This window comes from Xiphophorus maculatus, chromosome 13 (genome assembly GCF_002775205.1).
Source record: "Xiphophorus maculatus strain JP 163 A chromosome 13, X_maculatus-5.0-male, whole genome shotgun sequence".
In the NCBI taxonomy this organism is placed as follows: domain Eukaryota; kingdom Metazoa; phylum Chordata; class Actinopteri; order Cyprinodontiformes; family Poeciliidae; genus Xiphophorus; species Xiphophorus maculatus.
The window spans coordinates 11,832,846-11,848,420 of record NC_036455.1 but is presented as its reverse complement, the minus strand read 5'-3'; the positions used below and the strand labels follow the sequence as shown (position 1 = coordinate 11,848,420).

The 15,575-nt window shown below is 34.3% G+C and overlaps 1 protein-coding gene and 1 long non-coding RNA gene across 2 annotated transcripts; one reads left to right on the top strand and one right to left on the bottom strand.

Annotated features, from left to right (window-relative positions):
* Positions 1-5,162: 5,162 nt before the first annotated feature.
* Positions 5,163-6,694, bottom strand: LOC111610621 (major histocompatibility complex class I-related gene protein-like). The gene is made up of 4 exons (XM_023345314.1): positions 6,670-6,694; positions 6,220-6,498; positions 5,658-5,960; positions 5,163-5,308 (listed from the first exon to the last, which is right to left on the bottom strand). Exons 1-4 carry the CDS (start codon positions 6,692-6,694, stop codon positions 5,163-5,165), a joined length of 753 nt encoding a protein of 250 aa, XP_023201082.1.
* Positions 6,695-12,096: 5,402 nt separating this feature from the next.
* LOC111610595 lies at positions 12,097-13,485 on the top strand. Its single transcript, XR_002753735.1, has 3 exons — positions 12,097-12,241; positions 12,588-12,629; positions 13,037-13,485. It is a non-coding gene; the product is annotated as an uncharacterized LOC111610595 (long non-coding RNA).
* The last annotated feature ends 2,090 nt before the right edge of the window (positions 13,486-15,575 follow it).

The window sequence follows — 15,575 nt, the reverse complement described above, 5'->3', positions numbered from 1 at the left end:
TAAAAATGAAAGGTGAGGCTGATGAGCCTGAACACTGCAAAACATTTGAGTCAAATTTAGTTGTTTCTACTGTCTCCTACTCTTTAAATAAATTAAATTTATCAGATATGAGTTTTAGATTTTGAGCCTAAATGTGTGAGTTTGTGAAAAGATAAACTTACAGTAAGTAGTAAGTTGTGTTAAATTTTTTTAAATTAATTTTGTCAAAACTACAAGAGCTGAGTAAACTGGAGTTTTTAGGTTAGCATAAAAAAAACAGCAAGAAGAAAAAGACAAGAGAGGGAACAATTTCCCAGTGAGCTTAGTGGCATGTTTTTGTATCCTGAGATGGAAGTGATTGATCATTGATCATTGATCATTGATCTGCCTCTTGTTTGTTATTAAGGCAAATGTTCATTTAATGCAGCTGACAGTTTGCAAAGCTTGAGGATAATGTTCTGTTCACACTAAATGTTTTTGAGCAGAATTCATTGTGGTGTTTAATAAAATTCATTATGTGATCAGAATTATTGTTCATGCAATTTGAAACAAGAATTATGTAAAATAAGTTATTTTACTTTGATACTGTGAGTAAAAATAATAGAGAAATATGTTCTCTTTAACTATGTGAGGGCAGTTTTTTTTCATACATATTGTGAAATAATTACTTGGTTTAAATTACAGCATTAAGTTAAAACTCACAATTTGCATTAATGAACTTAAAAAAACAATGATTAGACAACTTGTTTCTTGTTGCTATATCAACTTTATGAACTTTAATTTCTGAGTTAAAACCAACCTAATTTTTAAAATTTAAAATTTTCATTTGCAAGTTAATCCACCTTCAGATATTATACAGTAAAGTTCGGTGCTCTGTCGGTGCTTGGTGGTGAGAGGCCGTCTTTCAAGAAAGCAGCTGTTCTTTGTTGTGAGGAAGCCATAAAATCAGGACATTAAATAATACAGATTCTATCTGTCCAATGCTGCCCCCTGGTGTCCTGCTGAAGAAAGTATAAATAACACTGAAACTTTCTCAGCATTTCACCAAAGCGACTGCTAACAGAAGAAGCAGCACTGTTTCTGCTTTTGTTAGCATTTTTTAAAGAAATAAAACTTGTTTATGCCATGTGAAATTATAACTGATCTTAACTCCATTAGTTATGTTATAGAGGAGACAAAAAAGTCAAACTGGTTTGTAGATATTTAATTAAAGGTTTCCAAAATTTAACACAGCTCCATTTAGGGTTACAATCTCTACTCATCCTCATATATTCACAACAGGTCTCTGTCTAAGCTGTTACTGTAATCAGGTCATGTGATCGGTGGTGAGGAAAACGCAGCAGGCTCAGGATATGATAAGAAATGATGTTTCAATAAAGTAAATCCAGAAATAAACACAGTCCAAAACAGTTCCAAAGCCGGGCAGCAGGGCGAGCTGAAGCCAGGGCTCGACGCCGGTAGCAACCGGTAAACGAGGGACGAAAAACAGACTGGGCACACAGGAACGGAACGGCAAACGCCCAGGGCGGCAAGTAACGACAAGGACCCGACGAAGACACAGGTGACATTAAATACACAGGAGGTAATAAGGGAACGAGACACACCTGGGAACAATCAAGGGACAGCCAGGACAACACGGAAACTCCAAATAAATACATAGATAAACACAGATCCTGACAGTTACTTAGCTGCTAACACATCAATGTCAGAGTAGACAATCAAAATGTAGCAGAAAATGGCACCTAATTCCCTCTGTTTTGCTGTTGGGATATTCAACATATACAGTTTTACTACGTCTTTAAATTATATACACTTTCACTGAACAGTATGCATATATAAGAAATTATTCATTGCTCTATTAAAACAGGATAAAGAGGCTTTATGTAAACACATGTAGTTATTTTCCCTGTTCTCCAAACACAAAAATGATGTTTATGCATTTAAAATGAATATAGCTGTACAGACATAGAACTCATAGACTCTGTTGTTTATAAGCAACAGAGTCCAACAATGCAACAACGGACAGTTCACAGCATTCACATAGATAACAGTCTAATGTATTTCTCCAGCATATTTTGTCAGGAAGCGGATTGGGATTAAGATTTTAATAGAATACTCGCTCATTTAGAAAAAACTGACAGGAATAAAAACATTTGTGATTTTATTTTAGATACACTACACTTTGTATTAGCTGAAGAGAAACATAAGGTGTGGCAGGAAGCAAAGAGTTATGATGAAATATTTTTTCTACTCATTTCTACTGTAATGGACAATTTACAACTGGGCCGACTTTCTGCTTTCACACAAAAATAATTGCTTAATGAGAAAACAATTAGGGCACTTATCTTGTTTCCTTTAAACTCTCACATGAAATAAAATAAACTGGCATAATCTATCTATCTATCTATCTATCTATCTATCTATCTATCTATCTATCTATCTATCTATCTATCTATCTATCTATCTATCTATCTATCTATCTATCTATCTATCTATCTATCTATCTATCTATCTATCTATCTATCTATCTATATAAATGCTGATACAGGAGGAGTGATTGCTGTAAAGTATGTGACTTTATGCATGCAGCAGGATTTTTTGTTTTTTGTAGAAACAGAACCATATACCATATTAAAAAATAATCTTGATGATCTTGACTTCATTGTTTATTTTATAGTGGAGACAAAAAAGTCAAACTGGTTTGTAGATAATATTTAATTAAAGATAGGTATCAGCTCGATTTAGGTTTACAGTTGCTGTACATTGCTCATAAATTTCCATTTTGGAAATAGTTCTCACTATGAAGCCACTAAAACATCAATGTCAAATTAAGCAGCAAAAATGTGTCAGAACATTGCATTTAAATTACATACACTTTTACTAAACGTTATGCATATTAGAAATTCTTCCTTGTTCTGTTGAAAAAGACTTAGGAGACAGACTTTTTTATGTAAAAACATTACTTCAAAGCATTGCAAACATAACAATGGCTGTGATACATACAAGATAAACATACAGTAGCTGCTAACTAGAAGTTATACACACATAGAACTCAATAGGACAGATTATAATTAACAGAATCCAACAACGTAACAAAGGATATTTCACAACATTCTCATTACCGCAGTTATCCAGCATAATTTGTCAGAATAATTTGTGAAAATTTGACAGAGTATTTCCTCATTTAGAAAACACTGAAAGAAATTAAACACATCTGTGCTTTTATTTTGGATATACATTTTTCTTTCTATTAGTTAAAGAAAAATTAAGTGACAGAAAGCATAAAGTTATGATTACATTTTTCTGCTCCTCTTTGTTGTACCTGAAAAATAACAGCTGGCCCCACATCTGCCTGCAGCAAACTTTCACACGATCATAAGTGGTTAAATAGAAAGCAGTTAACTGTAACTTATCTGATTTCTTTTAAACTCCCACAAAAAACTGGTATAATTTATTGAATTTGATTGTTAGCATATAAACTTTTGGGAATGTTAAGTTTAAAGCAGCTGAGTATAATATATCAATATTAGGTCTGCATGAATACAGATATGTGTCATAGGTAAAATGTGCTTACCATTAAACATATTACATACTTCATATGTTACTTCTCCAAAAGTTAACACCACTCCTGTGTTGGTTGTTATTTTCAGCATGCTTTTGAAACCTGGGTTTTTAGCAATAAAGTTTTGCTGCATGTCTATTAATTTAGACTCAATGCACATTTAAATAGGTATTTAAATTTGCATTCACTAACACAGTTATATATGTTAGTACATGTTACACTAACATTCACAAACTAAAATTTATGTTTATTTACATCTATTGGATAAAATGTTAAAAGAAATGCTGAAAGAAATGCACATCCAATTAAAATGGGCCTTTTTAAAGCTTTCGGTGCAAATTATGCTTCTCCAACAAAAGATACAATGATGTTAAGGCTATTTACTCATCCTTATCAACTGCTGCCAGTTAATGTAGCTCGTAGTATGTGTAGGTAATAAATACAATACAGTATAAAATCGTTTTCAAAAGAAAAACAAGATCATTTATGTATGAATTCATCCTTAGAGAGATTTTATTTGTACAAATTAAATGGATGGCTAGTACTAGTTTGATAAAGCCTAACTTATTCTTTTTCATTTCATAAAGGCTTAAATTTCCACAATCCCATTAGAAGACCAAAGTCAGAGCAGGATGCTGCATTTCTCCGTTTTGATTCTCAAGTCAGTTTCTCAGAGAGATATGGTTTCAGAGTCTAAAGAACAAAAACATGCTGTTAATCTACTAGTCTCATACTTCGCAGATTATTTGGTGAAACATCAATTAAAAGAACAGACTAACAAATGCTCTGCCTACTTACCAGGGGTGAGTGGTCTTTCTGAAAGCAAAACAGATAATTTGGGTTTCAATATGCAAATATATGATCAAACTTTTAAAATGGAAACATTTATATTCTTATGTTTTCCTTATGTTTCCAAAAACATGCTGTTAATCTACTAGTCTCATACTTCACAGATTATTTGGTGAAACATCAATTTAATCAGTGTCAGAGCAGACATAGCAAATAGATAAAAGAACAGACTAACAAATGCTCTGCCTACTTACCAAGGTTGAGTGGTCTTTCTGAAAGCAAAACAGATAATTTGGGTTTCAATATGCAAACATATGATCAAACTTTTAAAATGGAAACATTTATGTTTTCCACCTTCTCACATAGGCTGCTCCAGCTCCTCTGTCGTAGGGACAGATACAGGAAATCCTTCCTGCCACATGCCATCTCACTGTACAATAAAAGCTAAATCATTGTTCTGCACTAATCAGTCCAATTTTGCACAACTGCACTGTGGCACACTGCTGTACATATATTTACAGATACATATCTCCATTTTTTGAATCTTTGCAAGGACTGCTCTTAAGTTGCTTTTTATATTCAGCATTTTATATTTTACAATTTATAGGATTTTATATTTTATTTTTTTTATTTTTTATTTTATCTACAACTACTACTCAGTGGTAGTTGTTGTTATTGTGTCTTGTCTCTATGCTGTAACTGCGAAGTAATTTCCCTGCTGGGATGAATAAAGTACTTCTATTCTATTCTATTCTATTCTATTTAATGAACATAATAACAGTACATTTTTGCTGTCTTCTGCAGATTGTACTGGATTAAGTTTGAGGTTATTTCATGACAAGTCCAGCTTTAAGATGCTCTTACCATTTCTCTTCTTGTAGGCAGTAAATGCTAAAGCGATGATGATGATGATGATGATGATTGCAATCGCAACAGAAACGACAGCAATGACGATGGTTCTTATCTGTGATGACTCATCTGCTTAAAGACGAACAAAAATAACTGATCAGGTAAGAACACAGCATGAACTGGAAACTGTTGAATAGAGTCACAGATGTTATGTTATATGAATTGTCACATTTTTGTAATAGATATTTTGCTGAGGTTTTATTTTTAAGAAGGGATGTACTCAGAATCGGACGCTGACATGAGCAGTGTTGCAAACAGCTTCTTCCCAAAAAGTTTATGCAAACCAGTTACAATGCTTTCTGTGCAGAATATGTTTATAGTTTTCTAAATTTTCTGATTTCAGCAGAATTCAGTTTTAGTTCATACATTCAACAGCATTAAATACTAATATTTATGAGTCTGAGATTCTTATCCTCACCCCGGTTGGTCTTGATTACTTCTTTATCCAGCTTGATCAGGATTTTGTCCTCAGCTCCAGTAAACTGAAACACACAGTCGTACCTCGCCCAGTCCTCAGGTGGGATTGAAGAAATATCCAGATCAACACGATACTGGAATGTACTATCCTCATTGTTGAGGATATCTCCAGGGTGCACACCCTCATGAATCTCCTCTCCATCCTTCCTCCAGAACATCAGGAAACTCTTTGGGTAGAAACCAGTAGCGTGACACCTGACTGGAGAGGAGGGAGTCTTCTGAAGGAGAGAAACTGAGGGGTAATCTGAACATGATGGTGGAAAACAGAAGAGGAAAGAAACAAAGAGGTAAAAAGTTTATTATATAGTCAGTCCAAGGCATGGTCAACAGTTTATTAACTGACTTATACATATATAACATAATAATTTAATAAATTGGTTTCAAAAGTAGAATAAAATAGTAGAAAAATATGATTGTGATTACTATGTGCCACTTGATAGCAAGAGATAGAATAATTTAGTGATGTTGATACACAAGAAGTTAATTCAGTTAAATGACTGCACCTGTTTTAAAGAGAGTTCTGTTTCCAAGGATCAAGGATTCATTGAGACACTGATAGCAATTATTTGTGATGAGCTTAGCATTAGAAACAATGTTATCTGTCTCCAGATCCCAATGCTGTTTAAGAAAAAGAGCCTCTTTTCTCAGAGCAATCCATTTCAGTCCCTTTAAATCAAGTTCAATAAAATCTTCTCCATCATAACCGTACTTCATAAAGCCAGTCAGCTCTTTAGTCTCCATGTTCAGTTCACAGCCACTCGCACTCTGAAAAATATGGATGCCTGAAAAAAAAGATAGTCTAGTTATAGGCCACATAACATGTGAAAGTAAGAGAAATATTAAACTGTGAAAAATACTAATCTAGTTAGTAATTGCTTATTATCTTAACTGGCATGAAAATAAAGAATATTCAACTGTCTCAGATAAACAACAAGGTAATGAACATACTGTACCTTCACTTTGATTAAAGTGCTCCATAATGTCATCAATAATATAACTGAAGAAGCCAGGAAGATGTGAGCAATGACCTTTGACCCATTGATATTGGTCAGGATAATCGGTAAATATTTCCTGCATCCAGTCTTGCTTTGCTTTAACAACTTTTGCATTGCAGTAAGCTGCCTGGACGTCATTAATCTCTGCAATGGCTTCAAATGCAGGGAATTCTGTGAGCCCAGAGGATCCAGTGAGGTAGACCTTGATGACATGCATCACTGTATGGAAAAAATATTAGTTAGAACAAAATTACAATAACAAAATTCTCTCTCTTTCTCAGCTGTAATATTATATCGGACAGACCGTAAATTTAAAGGTACTTGTCACTTCTATATGTTTTAAGAGCTTTAAATTTCAATATTTATTTATTCAATGTTTTTTTTATTTTATTTCCAGGAATAATTACCTGCTCTGTTAGATATGTTTTTGTAAAATTGAGATGAAACGCAATGAATTCAATTTGGTTCAGAAACTCCAAATATTCTTTTCTTGTGTTTCCAAATAAATGTTCATTTTAAAAGAATCACTAATCTGCCACTGCAGTCCGGTTTCTTTCATATCTTGACATTCTCTCTTTCAAGCATTTTGCACCCTATAAAAAACAGGCGGCCAAATTGGCAAATGGCTGAAAAGTATAATGGATCATATAACTGAAGTAAGATGGAAAGAAGTGATACGATTTTTTTCTAATCAGGAAATGTACTAATTATAAATCAGTCCACACATTCAGTAAGATGTTGTCCATGGCTGTGGAATCCTCTTAACGGCCTTCATGTGTTTTCTTGTTCAGTACTCATAATCACAATGAACCACACTTCTGTTCACTTTATTGCTAACTCAGGTTTTACTCCTTCAGAACAGTGCTGCTTACCCAAAAGAACTCACTCTCTTTGCCCCCAGTGGACAACTGCAGTACAACATGCACATACATAATATTAAACAGAAATTGACAGGATACAAAATTTGCAGCTGTACCTTTCAAAGAATGACATCATATCTCCGTTGGAGGTACTGGCTTCTATACTGGTGTGCTTCTACCAATATGATGCTAAGTCCAATACCGTATACTTTTTAACTCTTTTTGCAGGTAGACGGTGAATCACCCTCTGAAAAATCAGTTGACAAAACTACCATGGGGATCCTTACAATGAAACAACATGAGACACAGCCTAGTCCAGACAATGTTGGCATTATCCTGGAAGCAATATCAACCTTTCCACACAAATAGTCAGATGAAGTGAATAAACCTCAGAAAACAGGGGGAAAACACCCATACAAATTGGGGTCATCCCTTTTAAAGCAGTCTGGGTGTATGACCATTAATTTTGTATTAAACTACTTGGCTTGTTAAAGAACATGTTATTATAATTTTGGTGTACTATTTCAAAAGGTTTAGGCTATGTAAAACTAATTTATTGAGAGATTAACACTAAATATAAATATTTAGTGTTAATATTGTTACACATTTCAAGTTAGATTGAGATGACTAACTTGAAAATGGAGCATGCAAATTAGTCAAAATGTCTTGGTAAACAACAAAATGCATATAACAAAAAAATAGATACTAGAATGGCTAGAGTTAGTCCACTTTGTCCACTTTGACGTATACCTATATCGGCTTCGATAGTCCAACTGGCCTGAAGGATTTTCTCTAGCAGGTGCTTTTGTTCTGTAAATAGGGCCATTACCTTATCAGTACCCTGGTAATGGCCTCAACGCATCTCACAGTTGCACAATAGACTTAGACTTCGACTTCGACTTAGACTGACTTTGTTGTCATTTTCAATGCACAGGGTGTATAAAGAACGAAATTTCGTTGCATACGGCTCAGGACAATGTTTGAGGTTCCAATGTATTAGCTGTTTTCAACAGGCGCTTTTGTTCCGTAAATAAGGCCATTACTGGCGCACCCAAGCACAATGAATTCATTATAACCTCCTGAGACCCAGATCTCTTTTGCTTACACTTTTTCCATGTTTTTTTGAGGTGGATCAACACAATTAATTTGGTAAGTTTATTTCTAAACTGTCATTTTATACCCTCTTAGCTTTATTTCAAAGAGAAACATTACTAATTTCTTTTAGAAAAACCTTTGAACATTTCTTGAAACAGATTGTATGTTTTGCAAACTCTATGTACATTTGGCAAAATGACCTGGATAATGCAGCACAACATCATGGATCAGCTGCAAAAGGTCACATCTCTCCAAAAACACTTCATGTATGCTTCAAAACTAAACTGAAGAGCATTACCTACAGGAGACCTGATCTCCTGCAGGTATCATAGATACCCACCCCCAACATGGACTATTCACATTCCCACCTTCTGGCCCGACGGTCAACGACCACATTTACAATTGAAGAAGGGATGCTAATTTGAGCCATCAGAGTCGTCAGGGTGGACTCCGGCCTTTTGGCCCTGTTGAGCCGATATGGGAAGGACTCGAAAACTGTATCATCCTAGTGATAAATGATTCATACATAAAGTGCGAAAGAAATGTATGAAATAAATATAATTTGATGCCAAGTTTTCAACATGAGATGATTAGAAGAGTTTGACATGAAATTATCATATTTATATAACATGTTTTAAATATGTTAGATAATGAAGTTTTAAAACAAAAATATAATCTCATTCACTGCAACCAATTTATGTGTTTTGTTTATATAAATCCAACAGACTTTCTTTTAAAGTGTGGCTGAGAACAGCAAAGCTAAGCTATGGTAAAGTTAGTCTTTATCCAAACTTTTAAACAGGTGATGACTTACCAACCAGATGTTGCGGTGGTGAGTAAGTAAAGAGAACAGTAGTGAAAAGAGAACACTACGTTGCTGTGGGTTTTTGTGTGTCTTTATTGGATAATTTAGTCCCTGTGTTGTCTTGTCTAGCCCTTTAGAACTTCTTCATGGGTCCCTTCAGCCTCCAGCCTGCCCTCCAGAACCTTGTCTCCTGTGCCACAGCCCGCCGGATCTGCCATGTCTGGTAATGGCCCCTTGAGGTGGGGGTACACATTGTGGCTGCATTTGATAGTCTGTCATACAATGTATTAATGCGCAAAAAATAATTGGGATGATCTGTATTTGTCTGTGTTTAATTTAATTCCAATAAAAACGTATTTCCTCAGTCTGATACTGTTTTAGTCTTACAAACACCTTTGTATTTAAAATATTTGTTAACAGGTAGGTTACTCTAATATAAGGATTAGTGCATACATCTACAACTTTTCATTTTAAACTGATAGAATATTCAGATGAAGAATTGATCTTCTTGTGGTTTCGTCATTTATATAAATTGTTCCATTGCTAAGCTAAGCATAACCCATAAGCTTCCACTTCAGTCCTGTCACTCAAATCATGTTATCCAATATATTTAACATTAACACAAGTTAGTTTTCTGTTTGTAAACATGATGGTAGCAGTTTTGGACGCATAGCATGACAGATAGATTTAGCTATCTATCTGTGCTACGGTAGGAAAATCTGACGAGGTAGCACTGATAGTTAGGATACCGGGCTGCCGGTGGAAAAGGGGCAGATTCCTGACACTGTGTTCATTTTGGTAACTTTAAAGCTGATTTCTCAACTTGTTTATTGTTTTCTAGACCGTGTCCGTCCTCACCTTCTACAAACCATTTCATGACAGTTGCTTGGGAATATGTTGCCCCAAGCAACATAGTGGATTACTATGCTGCTTGGGGCATAATAATCCCAAACAACACCAACAAGGAACATGACAACTGTGGAGAGTAGAGATTTTTACTCCTATACTGTGGGAATGACTGCAGCAGGTTACTACACCCACCACCTCTCCACTACACCTCCACAACCCTCCACATACACACTTTACCCCATAAATCTTAGTGCAAGGTTGAGCATGTAAAATAGTTAACAAAGAATAAATAATGAGCCTTTCATGTTTATGTTTGTTTTCTGGTAATCCTGACATTAACTGAAACAGCTCTGGACACTTAACAGTGTCAGACCTTTCCTAAAAATTGTACAGTAACTTGTAGAAAAAATTACAGGCTGAAATATATTTATGATTTTCCTAATTAACACAAATTTTTATTGCTAAAAAAAATTTATATCACATGGATTTGTAAACACACTCTAATTGGCCTCTTACTTAAAAATAGTTAGCTATTTATGTGGGTATGGAGAGCCTTGCGAAGTCAATGAGAAAAATCAATATATGGTATAAATTAACAATGTACTGCAATTTCTTACCTGCCGTTGTGGAATGGCAGAACATGAGAAGTATCACTATCTTCATCTTTCTTAGAAAGTTTACGTGCAAATGAAGGTTTGAGGGGAAGTCTGACTTGCTTAACTTGTTAGCTAAATCTAGAAATGCTTTCTGTTTTATGCTCTTAATTGTACAGTATAATGTAATTTTTGAGAGTTACGGCAGAGTTTCAGAAAGAGCAGGAGTTTTTAAAGCAACAGAGGCCCTATTTCAAGGTGTTAAATTGCAAAGTCAAATTTCAAGAAAAATGGAGGATGAGCTGTGGTAAAAGGCTCAAACAAAGGCCTAGGTGGAGTGCACCATCTGATCTGGTTTCAAATCCTGTTTGACAAGATCAAGTGCAGGGAACCCAAAAGATATTTACCATTCCAAGTGAAATCAATCTGTTAGTAACACATTAAAACACAAAGCAGCTTTTAAAAATTACACCAGATGATAATGAAGACATATTTAAAAAAAATATTTTTACAGAAAAGTTGTTTTTCTGTCTTCTTTTTAGCATCCTTAATAAACACATTGAATTTATTTCGTACTCCAGCACCACTGATTCTGTCCTCACTTAATCAGAGGGACATTTCAAACTTTTTTTTTCGTGAGAAGTGATGTTTGCATGAGATTAATTGACTCAACATTAAATATCTTTGCATGCTAGTTATGCATGCTAAAATACACTAAAAAGGCAAATTTTTGAAAAATCCATTTCATTTAAATGCATGCGGTACATAGCTTTAATAATAAAGGATCATTGTCAAAACGCGACAATTGAGTACATATGAAGATGAATGCCTTCTGAATATTTAGCCGTCAGAATACAGAATACAGCCCCGCCTCTAACAAACATTTCCATAACGGTTTGATTACTGTCACTGTTTTGTTGTCATTATTAACAGTAACTTTTAGAAAAACATTCCTCAATTATTGATGTCTTTGCAGTTATTCTCAATTTGCCAGATGGGCAAATGTTCATAAAATAATAAATTACATTTTACAAAACAAACAAATGAAAATAATGCATCTGTTAACATGTCATTGCTGAATGACATTTTGCTTTCCACTAACTCTTGTTGCTGCCTGCACTCCTCCTCAAACACTGTGGGAGGGGCAGTTAATGACAGTGGTTCTTGTTTCAAGAATCTGCAGTCATTTATGTTTTAATCTTGGTTTGTGCTCTCAGCTCAACAGACAAAGTTTGAGAGGATTTAAAAGCTCGGCTTTCTGGGAAAGATGTGTCTTTACACAAACAAAATATTAATATTGCTTCTTCTCTGCCAGGCTTCATCATCAGGTATAGTAGCCAGTTTTAATGTCACTAATATAACCATTTATGTATGGAGGAGGATGTGTGTAGGCTAATATTAACAGTATTGACCATATATCTTCAACATCTTTTTTTCACAGTCAAAAATTCATTGACGATTTTTGCCATTATTTCGACTGGAATCAGGGATCTTCCAGATCTGTTTACAATAGTAATTGACGACAAATTGAATATTCATTTTGCTAACATAATTTTTGGTACCTGTTAAAATTGCAATTTATTAATTTGATTATAATTAGTTACTAAATAGTGTGTTATTTCAAATGAAACAAGGTGTTGTGCTATGAAATAATCTGTTTTTTTCTTCTTCTAGCTTCAAAATTTCCTGACCCAAGTTCATATCCCACCTATCCAGGTAAGTACTTCAATTCACACACATATGACAATATATAGTTGCTGGCAGTGTTTCTTGTAGTCCTCTTTTGAGAAGATATGCGTTACATTTGTAGCTTGATTTCTGTGTTACTGGAACTGCATCTTGAATCTCAAACATATTTAAAAAATTTGAAAAACAACAAACATTTCACCAGAACTGAGTTATGTTAGATTATGGTTGATGGATGTCTGTGCTTATTAGAGTTAAAATGGAAATATATGGCCTGCTAGAAGTAAATATTTCTTACTTTTTAATATAAGCAAATGTTTTATTGTCTTTTAAATATACATTTTAAAACAACTGTATACTGGGATTTAAAATCCTAAACAGGAATACACCAGGATTGATATCAAATAATTAAGTTGTCTTTATTTCTGTCTTGACAGGAACCATTCAAAATTGTCAGCATAATTTTGAAATACAATAAGTTCATGATTGAAATCTGCTTTGTGAGTGGGATCAAAAGGATAGACACAACAAAAACTATTATAAAACCAACATTACTTGTGACTGATTTTCTATCACAAGTATGTGAGCAATTAAATTGACAGGTAGGATAATTGGACGTGGCAAGAGTTAGATTAATATATTGTCTTAACTTTTGTATAAACTGAAATAAAAGCAATATTTTAATGAGGAAAACACGCCGTTTTTATCTATCTTGCCTGGCAGTTCCAAACTAAGTTCTGTTTATTCCTTTACTGTATATTTTGCATGATATGATTTCCTTGAAATAAGTTGTTTTGCATGACAATTTGTCAGATCATTGTATAACTTGAATGATGAACAATGTCCTAATCAATTAACTTCTTCCTGCTTTCTATTTTGTTGTGCCTGTTTAATGAATTATTAAAGATATGTTTTATTGTAATAGTTTGTTTCTTGTTCTTGAGCTCTTTTACTAGAGTGTAAACATCAAAATTACTAACTACATTTTAACCATAAATAATTTATTCTGTTTGTTAAAACTTATGTTGAACAGTTTATAGAAATGGAGTGGACAGGCAGAAAAAAAAACAAAAAAAAACAAATGCTATATGTTCTGCTGTAAGCTTCTACTAACCTAAGCAACAAGCAGCCTTGGTAAAGCATCCCAAAGACAAATGGACTGATGTTTGTGAGGGATTTTAAAATGTTAATAAATCTCCTGTATGAGTAACAGTATTTCACTGTTACTGACAGTAATAACAGTACTTCTGTTACTAAACAGACTGGATGGCATGGGATAATATTATCTATTTTAATATTTAAAACACAATGATAACTCTCACACAGAGTTTTTGTGGTTTGAGCTCCAATATCGAGATGCCCTTCCCCCACCTTGAACCGCACGACATGTTCACTTTGTGAATCAGAACTGATGCAGAACATTCAACTACAGACAACTCCATGGGATGGCAAAACACACAGTTCTTTGTTGCTGATTTACTTAAAAGTGAAGAAATTAGAGGCCAATATGGCTAATAATACAATTTCTGAGTATCTGTAACAAATGATGGACCCAGACTAAAGCTGACAATTCGCTCAGACTCTATTCAGAACCAATGACAACCTACACTTCTGATTCTAGTTGTTCACCAAATAAAGAAACAGCTATTATGAGTGATGTTTCATTGTGTGACTCTACTGATTTTCTAAAAATTACCCTTTTGAAGAAACAGATACTTGGACACTAACAGGGAAATACCTATTCAAACTTGTCCTTTTTCAGAAACCAAATACTATTAGTTGGCCTACAAGGGAGTGTCAAAACCTGTTCTGGTTCAATTTAACTTCCTGGTGAAAGTGATCTTATCATTGTCATAGCTTCTAGTTTTACTTGGGGATTCCTGGTTTAGTCTTTTTTTTGTTTTGCTTCTTTGTTCCTGATTTTTTTGTTTTGTGATTTTGCTCTCATATGGTTTAAAAAACTCAGCTGAGTCTGGTTCTCATTTTCTGATCTGGTGTCAAGTGTGGCTTATTGGAAGAACCAAATGCAGGCAAGATGGCGGTGGATATGTTCTCAGTTTAATGATAAATAAAGAAGAGATACAGTACAGTAGAGGTGCACAAAACCAGTTCTGGAGAATTACTCTCCTACTTTCAGATGCGTAACATCTTCAATACATCTGAATCTGAATAAGCCATTTAGAGCTTGGACAAAGTTTTGTACAGTCTATAAATGGGAAATGGAAGACTGGTTGATACTGACATAAAATGTCACAATAATTAACCCTAGAGAGAACAAAGGCATCAGGTAGTTATGTAATTAGAAATTTTAACCTGTCAGCCACTTTTATTTTATGATGATCTTTGTCTCACTCTCAGACTGGAACTATTAAACTAAAATTGCTGTTTACATGGAGTCCAGGTGTTCAATCACCATTTCTATCACAACTGCACTTATTCAAGTCAACATTATCAGCTCCTGGTTGCTTTTCAAGATGTCATAACCCTGAAAAAACAGATGGGATATTAAAGTGTTAGTTATGTAAAACCATATGGTGAATGCAAGTTTCTTGATTCCTTTACCACTTTTCATCTAAAATCATAGTTGTTCTTCATATGCACTTTGACAGACCATGCTTTTCAGGTTTAATGATTCTGTAACTCTCTGTAACAGAAGCACTGAGTGAAGACGAGAGTTTCTTATCAGTAGTAAACTTAAGGACTTTTTCCACTGTTTTTAAAGAATGTGGAGAATACAAAGTGCTTTACAGGAATTAACAGGAGTACTTTATCAGTGAGCTGAAGTTTAGCAACTTTATTAGAAAATAATGCAATAATTCCTGACTATTATTTTTTGTGTGGGTCCTCAGACAGAACATGTTTCAGTGAGCGGCTCTCATTGACACACATGTCCACTGTCAGGTTTTTCATAGTTTGGATGAAACAGCTGCTGAAGTTGGGTTCCGATTGCAGCTTTGGGAATCCTCTGAAGCTGCC